The sequence below is a fragment of the Staurois parvus genome, unplaced genomic scaffold, assembly GCF_062004578.1.
Source record: "Staurois parvus isolate SC_StPar_1 unplaced genomic scaffold, SC_StPar_1.0 ptg000441l, whole genome shotgun sequence".
Lineage (NCBI taxonomy): Eukaryota > Metazoa > Chordata > Amphibia > Anura > Ranidae > Staurois > Staurois parvus.
Genome location: NW_028318237.1, coordinates 1,417,680 through 1,432,279, shown reverse-complemented (window position 1 = coordinate 1,432,279; position 14,600 = coordinate 1,417,680). Strand labels below are relative to the sequence as shown.

The 14,600-nt window shown below is 44.7% G+C and overlaps 1 protein-coding gene across 6 annotated transcripts in view; it reads left to right on the top strand.

The window, feature by feature from the left end:
- DNAJC6 (DnaJ heat shock protein family (Hsp40) member C6) overlaps positions 1 to 14,600 on the top strand; it is a 139,168-nt gene that overhangs the window by 108,541 nt on the left and 16,027 nt on the right. For 5 of the 6 annotated variants that reach the window (XM_089687958.1, XM_089687959.1, XM_089687956.1 and 2 more), the window contains 4 exons: positions 1,940 to 2,101; positions 7,049 to 7,114; positions 10,018 to 10,152; positions 12,495 to 12,746. In XM_089687958.1, coding sequence (XP_089544084.1) covers positions 1,940 to 2,101; positions 7,049 to 7,114; positions 10,018 to 10,152; positions 12,495 to 12,746 — 615 coding nt within the window. The remainder of the gene's footprint in view (positions 1 to 1,939; positions 2,102 to 7,048; positions 7,115 to 10,017; positions 10,153 to 12,494; positions 12,747 to 14,600) is intronic. The other variant, XM_089687955.1, reaches the window with a different exon arrangement.

The following is a 14,600-nucleotide window of genomic DNA, read 5'->3' as shown; positions in this document are numbered from 1 at the left end:
TTTGGTTGAGCCGCCACCTGCATCACAAGAGAATAGTGGTCCATCTGGCCATGTCCCTCCTCGGAATGCCTGGAGCCGTGGGGCTCCTTCTTTTTCCAACAATGCCGGTTATACTGGTCAGGCCTTCAAGAGGAGGAACGTGGTCAGGTTGAAGCATAGGGGTTCCAGAGAAGAGCTTCCTGATAGGAGGTTTGTAGTTAGGGAGTTGCTGTGTCAGCAGATGGGGTTTGTGCCCGCAGATATTTTGGCAGTCATCAACCTCCCTGACAGACAGGGGTATGATGTCAGCTTCAAGCTCATGTCTGGCTTGGACAGGTTCTGGGCCGGCTTTAGTGGGTTTCGGGATAAAGAGGGGTGGAAGATTTTCACCTTCATCCCCATCTCCAAACCTGACACAGCAAACGTTAACATCATTTTCTGGAATGAGTCTGTGCCCCCCCAGGATATTGTAGTCTGGCTCAGAAGGCATTGTGAGATGGTCTCTGATCTGACCAAAACTAGGGACAGTGATGGGATCTGGACTGGAGGTTGGAGGGTTCTTGTCAAGCTGAGGCAGAGTAACAATGTCACCCATCACCTTCCAAACTCCTTTTTCATTGGGCGGGAGAGGGGAGTTTGCTTCTATGCAGGTCAGCCCAGGCTATGTTTCAAATGCGGTAAATCGGGTCATGTGGCGAGTGTCTGCTCTATCATGAAGTGTAATCTGTGTGGGGAGGTCGGCCATGTCAGTTCTACCTGTGAGAACATCAAGTGCAATCTATGTGGTAGGCTTGGCCATTTACACAGAGATTGCCCGGTGGCTTTCCACAATAGGGATGAGGAATCAGTGGATGAGGAATTTCTGGTGGCAGCAGAACACCTGGAGGAGGAAGCCTTAATGGGGTCATATCAACTGAGGGGGAGGTAAACCCAGAAGTCCAAGGGGCCAGCCTCGGGCAGGAGGGCAGTGTTCAGCAGACTGAGGAGCAGCGGCCATCTGTGGCCATCCCATCCATTTCAGTTCCTGCCTCTGTGGAGAACATTCCCAGGCAGAAGAGAAGGAATAGGAAGGACAAGGCCACCCGTAAACCTGAAAGTGAATGGACCCGAGCGCAGAAATCCGTTAAGAAAGTGAGAAGGGCGCCAGAAGGTAGTATGGCAGTCAGCAACCAGTATGATGTCCTCTCAGAGTCAGATGCCAACTCCTGTGATCTAGAGGCCCAAATGGAGGAAGAAGTAGAAAGGGAATCTGCAGCTAGTTCAGGGGAGGACCCACCCACTAAGAAGCGCCCGCCCCCGGCTCCCGTATTTGTAGAATCCGATATGGAAACTGGTAGTCGGCAGAGTGACTCAGATTCCGATTTATAAAAAGAGTTTAGAGCCGAAAGGAATATAAAATGGGAGGAATTTATTTACAGCATCAAATTCTATGCAGAACTTTCATTAGTTTAATTTGTTGACTTTCTGTCGTGAAGATGTAGGCAGTTGTTACATTGTTGGTTTGTGTGTTTTTTATGATGATGGTTACAGTTTTGTTACCTTGTAATTTGTTTGTTTATACAAATAAAAATATCCATACATACAGAATAGGAACAGATACCGAGAATTACCCCGCATCCAGGACAGGAGATGTCTTACTGTGCAGAGTCCATACATACAGCATAGGAACAGATACCAAGAATTACACCCGGCATCCAGGACAGGAGGAGTATTACTGTGCAGAGTCCATACATATAGAATAAGAACAGATACCGAGAATTACCCCGCATCCAGGACAGGAGCAGTATTACTGTGCAGAGTCCATACATACAGCATAGGAACAGATACCGAGAATGACACCCGGCATCCAGGACAAGAAAGCGCGGAGATGCTTTCCCATGCGCCGCATTCTCCTGTCACATGACTGGCGATGTCATCACGTTGTAGCGTTGCTCATGGTAACTTTCTTTATCCTCCACAGCATCCACCTTTGATCCCTTTGGATCAAGTCCGAAGCAGCCAGCTCAGGACTTACTCGGCTCCTTCCTCAGCGCTTCAAATGCCACGGCAGGAGACCCATTTCTGCAAGGCGCCAGAAGCCCCTCTCCCAGCCCGACAGTCCAAGTGGATCCGTTTAACATGGGTAAAAGCGCTGTGACCTAGGTCCTGATCTGTGCACACTGGGACTTTAAACTGTTGGAAAACTGGGATATTGCTTTCAAATATGGGAGTTGCTGAAATCATTGGCAGGGCAATTACTCAGCTCTGACAGAGTAAAAAAATATGTAGTGTCTGTACAGCCCCCACCTACATTATGCTGACTTGCTAAGGTTGTGGCTTGGCAGTCGGGGGTTGTAAAATGGTGGCTCAACTGCCTAGTTTTACCACCCCTTGGGCTTCTAATGTAAACAAGGTTTTTGATGGATTGGGGATCCTGTAAAGAAAACATTTTTTTCTTCGAACAAACATGTTTTTCTGTAAGTGTGTTGTTCTATTTGTCTGGGTTCTTTCATATCATACTGTACATTAATGCAGCCTTTCTCAACCAGGGTACCCAGACACCCTGGGGTGCCTTGAGGTTTTTCAGGGGTGCCTTGGCAAAATGTCTAACAAATTGCCCAACACTTGTATACAAGCCAGCGGGTGGAACCAGCCTGTCTTTTAGTTACACAAAGACACAGGTTTTCATTGTGCACCATTATGACCTTCTAGCTGCCGGCGTTCTGACAACCAATGACATCATCAATTGATAAGGAGGATGTCAGCTGCCTGCACAGCATCCTAGTTTGACCCTCCCCTGCCCCTCTCCATCAGTGCTGGCGTCACGTAAGCTCAGTGGTGGAGAAAAACTGAGGGAGAAGAGAAACATTGGAATACTAGTCAGTACCAGTGAGTGAAAGTGTGTTTGCTCTGGAAGAATAAATCCCCTCTAATGTTGGGTGTCCTACATGTGTGGATGTTGCTGCGTTATATAAAACTATTAGAATAGTTTTTTACGTTTTAGAATGCGGTGCCTCAGGACTGTCTATAATTTTGAGGGGCGCCTCGGGACTGTCTATAATTTTGAGGGGCGCCTCGGGACTGTCTATAATTTTGAAGGGCGCCTCGGGACTGTCCTTAATTTTGAAGGGCGCCTCGGGACTGTCTTTAATTTTGAAGGGCGCCTCGGGACTGTCTATAATTTTGAAGGGCGCCTCGGGACTGTCCTTAATTTTGAAGGGCGCCTCGGGACTGTCTTTAATTTTGAAGGGCGCCTCGGGACTGTCTTTAATTTTGAAGGGTGCCTCGGGACTGTCTATAATTTTGAAGGGCGCCTCGGGACTGTCCTTAATTTTGAAGGGCGCCTCGGGACTGTCTTTAATTTTGAAGGGCGCCTCGGGACTGTCTATAATTTTGAAGGGCGCCTCGGGACTGTCCTTAATTTTGAAGGGCGCCTCGGGACTGTCTATAATTTTGAAGGGCGCCTCGGGACTGTCTATAATTTTGAAGGGCGCCTCGGGACTGTCTATAATTTTGAAGGGCGCCTCGGGACTGTCTATAATTTTGAAGGGTGCCTCGGGACTGTCTATCATTTTGAAGGGTGCCTCGGGACTGTCTATAATTTTGAAGGGCGCCTCGGGACTGTCTATAATTTTGAAGGGTGCTTTGACTGATTAAAGATTGAGAAACACTGCATTAATGTATAAGAAGGTTGGCACTAAGAACTTTCATTGTTTCTTCAGTCATCAGATTCAATCTTTATTAATGTCATTTTCCAGTATGAATGTATCTGGTGGCTATTGGGAGATAACAACCATTCTCAGGTCCATGTCGCACATCACCAGCAGAATACCCCGGAAAACCAGCCAATAACCCCTTTGGAATTGCCTCCTTGCTGGCCAGTAAAGCTGCCAAATCTCCCTCAATAGCAAAGGGGCAGTGGGGGGCGGCAACATTTCGGTTGGCCCAACCAGTAAGGAAGCGACTCCAGAGAAACCGGTTAGCAGTCTCCACTGGTAGCCATAGCCTGTTCGATAAAATATTGATTTCTTTTCCAGTTGGACTCTTCCAATAAAATTTAGAAGCAAAAGAAGAAGGCGCACCATACCATAAAAACTCTCTAATAAATAAAACCAAATGCCATTGTACTCACAATGGTACACAACAAAGTGCATGTACCAGATGCAGTCCCAACACAGTCCATCCACAGGGTCAGAGCCGACGCGTTTCAAGGGCAAAGCCCTCTTCTTCAGAGCTCTCTATGCACTGTCGCGTACCTTTGTGAATACATTGGCAATTGGTTTTATGCATTACCACTTCCCGTCTGGCCCATGTAGATAAACAGCCGGACGGGAGCGCAACCGGAGCAGGTTGATGTTTCTAAACGTCACCCGCGTTCATTGCCTGTGTGTGTTCCCTGCGAGCATTCGGCAACGCAGAACACCGATCGCTGTATGGGACCACTGTGTGAAGTCCCGATTCATGCGATCACTGATTGGCCAATCAGTGATCACATGAATAGTAGTAAAAAAGATGTCACTTCCTGACATCATTACTTACTACTTGTGAAATCTGTGAATGATCACAGCGGTCACATGGTACAAGGCTATTCACAGCAGCCTTGTACCATGTGACAAGGTTTAACCAATCACAGCTCACACAGTATTTGTCAATGGCTGCAGGAATGCAGCCAGAGAGAAGGAGAAATGATTGCTTTTACAGCCTTTATGGTTCTAAAAGCAATCAGTGTAAAAAAATAGAAAAAAAAATCTTCTTCACCCCTCACAAGTAGTACAGTGTCACCATGGTGACACTATACTGCTAGGGTGACAGTATGTTTAAAAAAAAAAAAAATAATATAAAAAAAAAATTACCGTATTTTTCGCTCCATAAGACGCACCTAGGTTTTAGAGGCAGAGAACAGGAAAAAAAAATTCTGAACTAATGGACTGCAGACATAGTACAGGAGATGACCAGAGACTGCGGACACAGTACAGGAGATGACCAGAGACTGCAGACACAGTACAGGAGATGACCAGAGACTGCAGACACAGTACAGGAGATGACCAGAGACTGCAGACACAGTACAGTAGATGACCAGAGACTGCGGACATAGTACAGGAGATGACTAGAGACTGCGGACACAGTACAGGAGATGACCAGAGACTGCGGACACAGTACAGGGATGACCAGAGACTGCGGACACACTACAGGGATGACCAGAGACTGCGGACAGCACAGAGATGACCAGAGACTGCGGACAGCACAAGGATGACCAGAGACTGCGGACAGCACAGGAGATGACCAGAAACTGCGGACAGCACAGGGATGACCAGAGACTGCGGACAGCACAGGGATGACCAGAGACTGCGGACAGCACAGGGATGACCAGAGACTGCGGACAGCACAGGGATGACCAGAGACTGCGGACAGCACAGGGATGACCAGAGACTGCGGACAGCACAGGGATGACCAGAGACTGCGGACATAGTACAGGAGATGACCAGAGACTGCGGACAGCACAGGAGATGACCAGAGACTGCGGACAGCACAGGAGATGACCAGAGACTGCGGACAGCACAGGAGATGACCAGAGACTGCGGACAGCACAGGAGATGACCAGAGACTGTGGATAGTACAGGGGATGACTGCTGACCTTTGGGGAGGGGGGGGGTACCTGAATTTGACAGGTACCCGCTCTTACTTCCGCGGAGTTGTTCTTTCATCTTACCTGTTCCTCTATCCAGCCGTGCGCTGTCTTCCCGGCTTCTGTAATGGCGCTCGGCATTACAGCCGGGTGCCCAGTGCGCATGAGCGAGAAGCAGTTGCGCTTTGTGATTGGTCCGGCGGCTTCTGGGATCTGTCATGTGTCCCAGGTACCGCCTTACCATTCACAAAAAGCACCGCTTCTTGCGCATGCGCACTTGGTACCCGGCTGTCATGCCCAGTGCCCACACTACAGAAGCCGGGAAGACCGCGCCGCTGGATAGAGGAACGGGTAAGATGAAAGAACAACTCCACGGAAGTGGGAGCGGGTACCTGTCAAATTCAGGTACCCGCTCCCCCCCTCCCCAAAGGTCAGCAGTCATCTCTATAAGGTCCCGCTGTAGAGCTGAGCGGCCGGCCCGGTATTCTGACACGGCGGCAGTGGAAATACCGGACCAGCCGCTCCATATTCGCTCCATAAGACGCACTGACATTTTCCCCCCTTTTTTTGGGGGAAAAAAGTGCGTCTTATGGAGCGAAAAATACGGTAAATAGAAATGTAAAAATTTTTTAGAAAAATTATAATTTTTGGTTATAAACTAATTTGAGTAATTTTTTTTTTACCAAAAAGATAGCTGAATATGTTTTGGCCAAGATTTATGCAGAAATATTATTTATTGGCAAAATTTTATAAAAAAAGCCTTTTTTTATCACAATTTTTGGACTTTTTCATTTATATAGCAAAAAATTAAAACCCCAGCGGTGAATAAATACCACCAAAATAAAGTTTTATCTGTCTCACAAAAACACTAAAAAAATTCATATGGGTACAGTGCTGCATGACCGCGCAATTGTCATTCAAAGTGCGATAGCGCTGAAAGGTGAAAAATGGCCTGGACAGGAAAGGGGTGAAATTTGCTGTGAGAATGCCTTTGCTTTAGCACAGTCGTAAATAATCCCACTTAATAGGGGAGTTTTAGTAAAACTGGTGCAGCTGTGCATGGCAGCCAATCACCTAACTTCAACTTTTACATTTGTCAATAAAACCTGGATGCTGATTGGTTTATATGCAGAGCTGCACCAGATTTTCTCTAATAAACTCTAATGTGTCTAAAAGGTATATGTCCTGTGATCATCAGCTCCTACCAGTGACCATAATGCGGTACTTTCCTGATTGCAGCATTTCGGGGAAAATACAGCATAATGGCCAGTAGATGGAGCTGATGATCATAGAAAATACATATGACATATACACTGTGAGGATTAATCGCAAGGGCTGTGTGAATGCATTTGCTTAGTGAGATTTTTTATAAATTCCCCAAGACAACCCCAGAACTGATATTATAATTTGCTAGAAGATACAGCAGAACGTGTTACTATTGGATAATTTATTATGTTTTTTCAGCTCCTCCATCTGTGTCTATCCAACCTGATGTGTCTTCATCATGGGACTGGGGTGCTCCTTCTCCAGGTAAAACGCAGGTTATTTTATTTTTTATTTTACTTTTATTGTGCAACCGGCCACTTAGCTTTCCAAGACTTTTGAAGGCTGTGTGCACATACCTTCCCATCTGTATTTCATCAAACAGAGAGAGGACATATACAGTACACGATGCACAGTGACACATATCTATAGAACAAACATTTTCTATACATGAATGGTTCTCCTTACCCAGCTGCTGGAAGATCCATCATAAAGGGCAGAGGTCTCCAAGCTTTCTGAACAAAGGGCCAGTTCACTGTCCTTCAAACTTTAGGAGGGCCGGACTGTGACCAGCAGGAGCAGAATATGGTATTGGAGGGAATAAATTGCCATCATTGGTATCAGTAGGAGGAATAGTGCCCCATCATTGGTGTCAGTGGGAGGAATAGTGCCCCATCATTGGTGTGAGTGGGAGGAATAGTGCCCCATCATTGGTATTAGTGGGAGGAATAGTGCCCCATCATTGGTGTCAGTGGGAGGAATAGTGCTCCATCATTGGTGTCAGTGGGAGGAATAGTGCCCCATCATTGGTATTAGTGGGAGGAATAGTGCCCCATCATTGGTATCAGTGGGAGGAATAGTGCTCCATCATTGGTGTCAGTGGGAGGAATAGTGCCCCATTATTGGTATTAGTGGGAGGAATAGTGTTCCATCATTGGTATCAGTGGGAGGAATAGTGCCCCATCATTGGTATCAGTGGGAGAAATAGTGCCCCATCATTGGTGTCAGTGGGAGGAATAGTGCTCCATCATTGGTGTCAGTGGGAGGAATAGTGCCCCATCATTGGTATCAGTGGGAGGAATAGTGCCCCATCATTGGTATCAGTGGGAGGAATAGTGCCCCATCATTGGTATCAGTGGGAGGAATAGTGCCCCATCATTGGTATCAGTGGGAGGAATAGTGCCCCATCATTGGTATCAGTAGGAGGAATAGTGCCCCATCATTGGTGTCAGTAGGAGGAATAGTGTTCCATCATTGGTGTCAGTAGGAGGAATAGTGCCCCATCACTGGTGTGAGTGTGAGGAATAGTTGTCAGTGTCAGGAACTATGCCCCACTGTTGCTGACAGTGGAGGGAATAAGGGCCCAAGGTCCACATCCGGCCCAGGGCCGCAGTTTGGAGACCACTGATGAAGGGGATGTTTGAGCTGTGAATAGTGCAATACAGTTCCTTGCAAAGGCCCTGAAGGTGACAAATCTGTAGAGTGTACTGTGCAGCGTGCAGAGAGAAGGGCTGTGCTAATGCAGCTATTGAGTAATGGTGTCACCTGTCGCTGGAAGCAGTTTGCATTGCCTACTACCTTTTCAAACTTTTTTGAATTCTTGCTAATAAAACATTTGCAGATTATTATTGTACAGGATTTATATAGCACCTACAGTTGGTACAGCATTTTACAAAATTAAAGAGTTTTTGTATTTATTTTTTTTAAACAGGTTTTTTTTTTTTTTTTTTACACTTTGATTGCTGTTACAGTGATGATCAGTAATGTTATGAACTGTCATGAATGGATTAGAGCTGTGATTACTAGTGATCTGTGATTGTCTACATCTAATCACATAGTACAGAGTGCTGTGATTGGCCCAGGCACCATGTGATAGCTGTGGGCCAATCACTGCATTAATGTATAGGAAGCACAACTGTTATGAATGAGATTAATTCATACCAGCTTTGTTGACAATGGGATCTCTTAGTGATCACATGATCCCCAGCTGGGTACCGGGAGTCCGGGTGGACACAGCGGTCGCGGGAGCCGTTATTTGTGTGCCCCTAACCCAGAGCAGGCCGGATCATGTACATGTCTGTGACCCAGCCTGCCTAAATGTACTGTGGGCAGGCGGCAAGTGGTTAAAGCATGTGTAAGCTAAAAAGAATTGCAGCTTACCAGTCCTTGGATGTGATGGCTGCATGTATTTTCTTTTTTCAGGCTTGTTTTCCTTCATTTTCACCTGCTGATCCTGCCAGTAACAGACTTCCCATCCTAGAATTACAACACTCACTGTACTCTATAGAAGAAAAGCATTGTCACACGAGGATTGGACTACAATACCCCCCTTTCTCCATAACACAGAGGGGAGGGATTCTGTAGTCCTTAGAGACAGAGGAGTTTTTACCAAAAGTCAAAAAAGGCATTTGCTTAGGGCAGCATTTTTCAGGGGGGCAGCACTGCCCCCAGAAGAATGGGCACACGCAGCACAGGGACCAGGTGGGATCTGAGAGAGGCTGCTTGATGGTGTATGCAGAGCCTGACTCTTGTTCCCGGGGATCTCCGGAGCTGTGAAGGTGAGTGTCTTTCTCTCTCCCGGGAAAGGGGGGGGTGGAGGTGGTTGTATGTTAATGGAAGGCTTTCTCGGGTGGGGGTGGGGGGTAATGGTGTTTGCTGGTCAATGTCAGGCTATCTCCACGGGAAAGGGTGGGGGGGTTGGGGGTAGGATTGGTGGTGTTGGTCGATGCCAGGCTCTCTCCCCTGGGGTGGGGAGGGGGATTTCGATTTTTTTTTTGTTGCCTAGGGCAGCACAAAACCAAAATACACCACTGCTTAGAGATAGCTGGGAAAAAATGAAGCCAGTAACAGTGTAGTCAACATGGGAAGTTATCAGCTCCTAAGATTTCTGGCAGGATCAACGAGTATTTTTACAAAACATGCTTTCAGTGGTATATTGACAGGCCAAAAGGGAGCAAATTAGAGAGGTGTGATGTCAAGGTGTACATACACTTCAACATCCTTTCCTTCAATTGTAAATGTTATCCAAGGTACTACCAGTGATCGCACATAGATAGCTGTCTGCTGCAGAAGTAGCCATTCCTGACTGCGGATGATTCTAATACTGCAATGGCAATTATGATTCACGATGCGAATTCCTCGAGTTCTTTCATTCTTTTGATGTTCCACAGGTGGATTAGGAGTAGGAAGCAGATCAGGAGCCACAACTCCTACCGGCTCCCCCCATGGCACACCGTTGCACCAAGCCAAGCCGCAGAGCCTTGATCCATTTGCCGACCTTGGAAACCTAGGAGCAAATCTTACAGGTCTTTTTTTTTTTTTTTCGTGAGATATGTCCCTTGCTCTGTAATTGTGCTCCCACGCAAAATGATTGTTGTCACATTGTTTATTTATTTCAGGTACTTATATAGCGCTGTCAATTTACGCAGCACTTTACATATATATTGTACATTCACATCAGTCCCTAACCCTCAAGGGGTGTACAATCTAAGGTCCCTAACTCACATTCATACATACACATACTAGGGACAATTTAGACAGGAGCCAATTCACCTACCAGCATGTCTTTGGAGTGTGGGAGGAAACCAGAGTACCTGGAGGAAACCCACGCAGGCACAGGGAAAACATGCAAACTCCAGGCAGGAGGTGGCATGGATTGGATTCGAACTGATGACCCGAGTACTGCCAGGCGGAAGTGCTAACCATTTAGCCACTGTGCCGCCCATTGAGTGGAATTGTATAACCAAAGAACTCTGTGAATTGAATTTATTCCACCACAAAAGGACTACTACCCTTGTATCCACCACAAAAGTGCTACTACCCTTATATCCACCACAAAAGGGCTACTACCCTTATATCCACCACAAAAGTGCTACTACCCTTGTATCCACCACAAAAGTGCTACTACCCTTGTATCCACCACAAAAGTGCTACTACCCTTGTATCCACCACAAAAGTGCTACTACCCTTGTATCCACCACAAAAGTGCTACTACCCTTGTATCCACCACAAAAGTGCTACTACCCTTGTATCCACCACAAAAGGGCTACTACCCTTGTATCCACCACAAAAGGGCTACTACCCTTATATCAAAGACGAATTCTCTTGCGCTCTAGGACCCAGACGGGTGGCGAATAGATGGAACCAGACCTGGAAAAATCGTCCACCAATGCATATAGGGTTGTGCGGCTCCAAACAAGGCTGGGGAAGCCTGACCAATACCGCAGAACTAAATGAAAACGAGTAGCGCACCAACCTTGCGCATTGCCTCAGTAATCAAAATGTATTAATTATAAAAATATACTCACAAACAGCGAATAAAATCAGGCATGCAAGTCCTCAAAGGGACTTGAAGATAGCGCGAATCCCATTGAAGGGATGGATATTCAGTACAGCTGACGCGTTTCGAAGGGTGTCCCTTCTTCCTCAGAGCTACCTTGTATCCACCACAAAAGTGCTACTGCCCTTATATCCACAAAAGTGCTACTGCCCTTATATCCACCACAAAAGTGCTACTACCCTTATATCCACCACAAAAGGACTACTACCCTTATATCCACCACAAAAGGACTACTACCCTTATATCCACCACAAAAGTGCTACTACCCTTACATCCACCACAAAAGGGCTACTACCCTTACATCCACCACAAAAGGGCTACTACCCTTATATCGACAACAAAAGGGCAACTACCCTTATATCCACCACAAAAGTGCTACTACCCTTATATCCACAACAAAAGGGCTACTACCCTTATATCGACAACAAAAGGGCAACTACCCTTATATCCACCACAAAAGTGCTACTACCCTTGTATCCATCACAAAAGTGCTACTACCCTTATATCCACAACAAAAGGGCTACTACCCTTATATCCACAACAAAAGGGCTACTACCCTTACATCCACAACAAAAGTGCTACTACCCTTGTATCCACAACAAAAGGGCTACTACCCTTATATCCACAACAAAAGGGCTACTACCCTTCTATCCACAACAAAAGGACTACTACCCTTATACCTTGAATGAAGAAGAGTCACAGTTGCCCGATCCACAGTTGCTCAGCTGTATGCATTAGTAAGGTAAGGAGGGATCCACACGGCCATAGATGCTCTTTAGATGTTGACATTCATTTGAAGACCACAGCATAAAAATTGCAGATACAAGAAAGTTGACGCGTTTCGGCCTACGTGGCTTTAGTTTCCTGTATCTGCAGTTTTTATCCTGTGGTCTTCAAATCAATGTAAGCATCAAAAGAGCATTTTTTCAAATAGTTGATAAAAAAAAAAAAAAAAAAAGAACTGCCAAAAGTAAGCCTCACCTGGCCATTTTCTCCTCATTTCTGGAGAATTGTTGGTTCAAGCACGTTTCTTGAGGCATCAAACTTGGCTTTTGTTCATATGCTTGCTTCAGTACCTCCTGATTACTCCAAAAACCTCTTCTGGTGTATGTCTTGCATTGGTACCAGGTTCATTTTGAATTTTGAGCTCCTTTTCACCCCCCATATGGCCTTCATCACAAGATAGTTGGGTTTTAGGTGGTCCAGAGTATTATGAGAATTTTCTTAAATACGGAAGTTCTAACCTAATGTCTTTGCTTGTACCTGCCGCAGAACGTGGTAATGCTTAACCCACCCTCTTCTTTTCAGGTGGCTCATCCTTTGCAAGTAAACCCACAACGCCAACAGGATGTGGAGGTGGATTTCCACCAGTGGGTTCACCGCAGAAGCCATCCCCTCAACACGGCTGGCAACCGAATACAGGATACACCTGGCAGACTCATTCCAAGCCGCAGCAAAACACTACACACTCCTCACCCCAAAATAGACCAAATTACAATATCAGCTTTGCCACGGCGAACGCTGGACACAACGACAAGGGGAAACACCCAACCGGCCCTGGTATGTGTTCATTCAAGGATAATGAGCTTTCATTGTGAATGTTCAGTTTCTTAGCCTATCAGGAAGATGTTGAAATAGATGTAATCCAGTCAATAAAATCTCATAATTAAACAAAACTGAAACCTCCGCACCACAGTGTCCAAAATTAATAAACCTGATAAACTGCCTGCCCAGTGTAATGGCATACGCTTGATAATGAACAAAGAAGATAGGGGGCGCTATATGTAACAATATCTAAATATACCAGTAAAATGCACACTAAAGTGAATTTTACGGCAAACCAACACAATAAATTTCCCAAATTTTTGGTAAAATATAAAAGTCGAGGTTGCAGCGAGTAAATAGATACCCAACGTGCCAAACCTTAAATTTGCATGCACCTGTGAAATGGCATAAAACTCCAGTACCCTATATTTTCAATAGGTGATGATACAGGTCATCAATTTAGTGTCACGGAGGAGGTTTTGCGCTAGAATTAGTGTTCTCATTCTGGCATGTGCACCGCTTTGTACCCACATGGAACAAAAATATATTTGAAATATATTTTAAAAATATTCTTCCCAAATATATTGACATATATTTGAAATACTACAATTTTGGCCATATTCAATATGTTTCAATATATATATATATTAGTATATATATATATATATATATATATATATATATATATATATATATATATATATATATAGCATGTTGAAATGCGTATTTTATACATTACAAAATATATGAAAAATATGTATTTTTTTAAACATATGCTTCAGATTTTGTTTAACATATACAAAATGTATTTTAACATATGTTTTTACATATGTTTGTATGCATTTCAAAAATGTATATTTGTATTTTTAAAGACATACAGTATATTTGAAAATTTATTTTTAAAAATATTTTTCATATACTTTGTAATAACGCATTTCAACATACAGTATAATATATATATATATATATATATATATATATATATATATATATATATATATATGCAAAAAAAAAATATTTTTCAGATATTTTGTAATGCATAAAAAACGTATTTCAACATGCAGTATATATATATATATTATATATTTTGAATATGACCAAAATTGTAGTATTTCAAATATATGTCAATGTATTTGGGAAAAATATATTTAAAATATATTTTTCTTCCATATGGGAAACATGTATTGAAATCTACATTTTTTGAGAGGCCTCAAAATGTTTTTGGGTGGGAGGGGGGATGTTATGTGCTTTGCAAAAAATAATTATTTTTTTTACTTAACTTTTTTTTTTTTTTTCATCACATAGGGGACACCTGTGTGATGATTTTTAGGTGACAGGTTCTCTTTATTGAGTCTAAAAGACCCCCAATGTCTCCTCTGGGTCCCACTGGATGTATTACAATGCAGATCACTTTGCAATACATCTCTTCCCGGCTATTCTAGCTGGGGAAAGTGCCAGTGGTGACCCGGAAATGACGTTATACATGTTGCTTTCTGGGTCACAGTAAGAAGGGGAGGAGAGCGAACGTGTGTCAGCTCTCCTCTACACCCACCAGCACCCACCATGTTGGCCCTTGGGCCTACAGATGGGCAAGAGGAGCCCGGAATGCATCGTGGGAGCGCGTGCGGGAGGGACACGTTTCCAGGGGCTGTGGAAGCAATTGGGCGTCAGCACAGGAGTTTTAGAAACAATCCCAGCGGCTGCAGGAAGTCACTGGATTGTGTGTAAAACCCCCCGTTGTCAGCTCCATGTGATGTACGGAGCTGTCAGCGAAAGGACTAAATCACGCGCCAGACCACCTAGACCTCTTTAGTTAAAAAAGAAGGTCTGCAAGCGCTTCATTTCATTAATCCAGGATCCCCTGCCGCT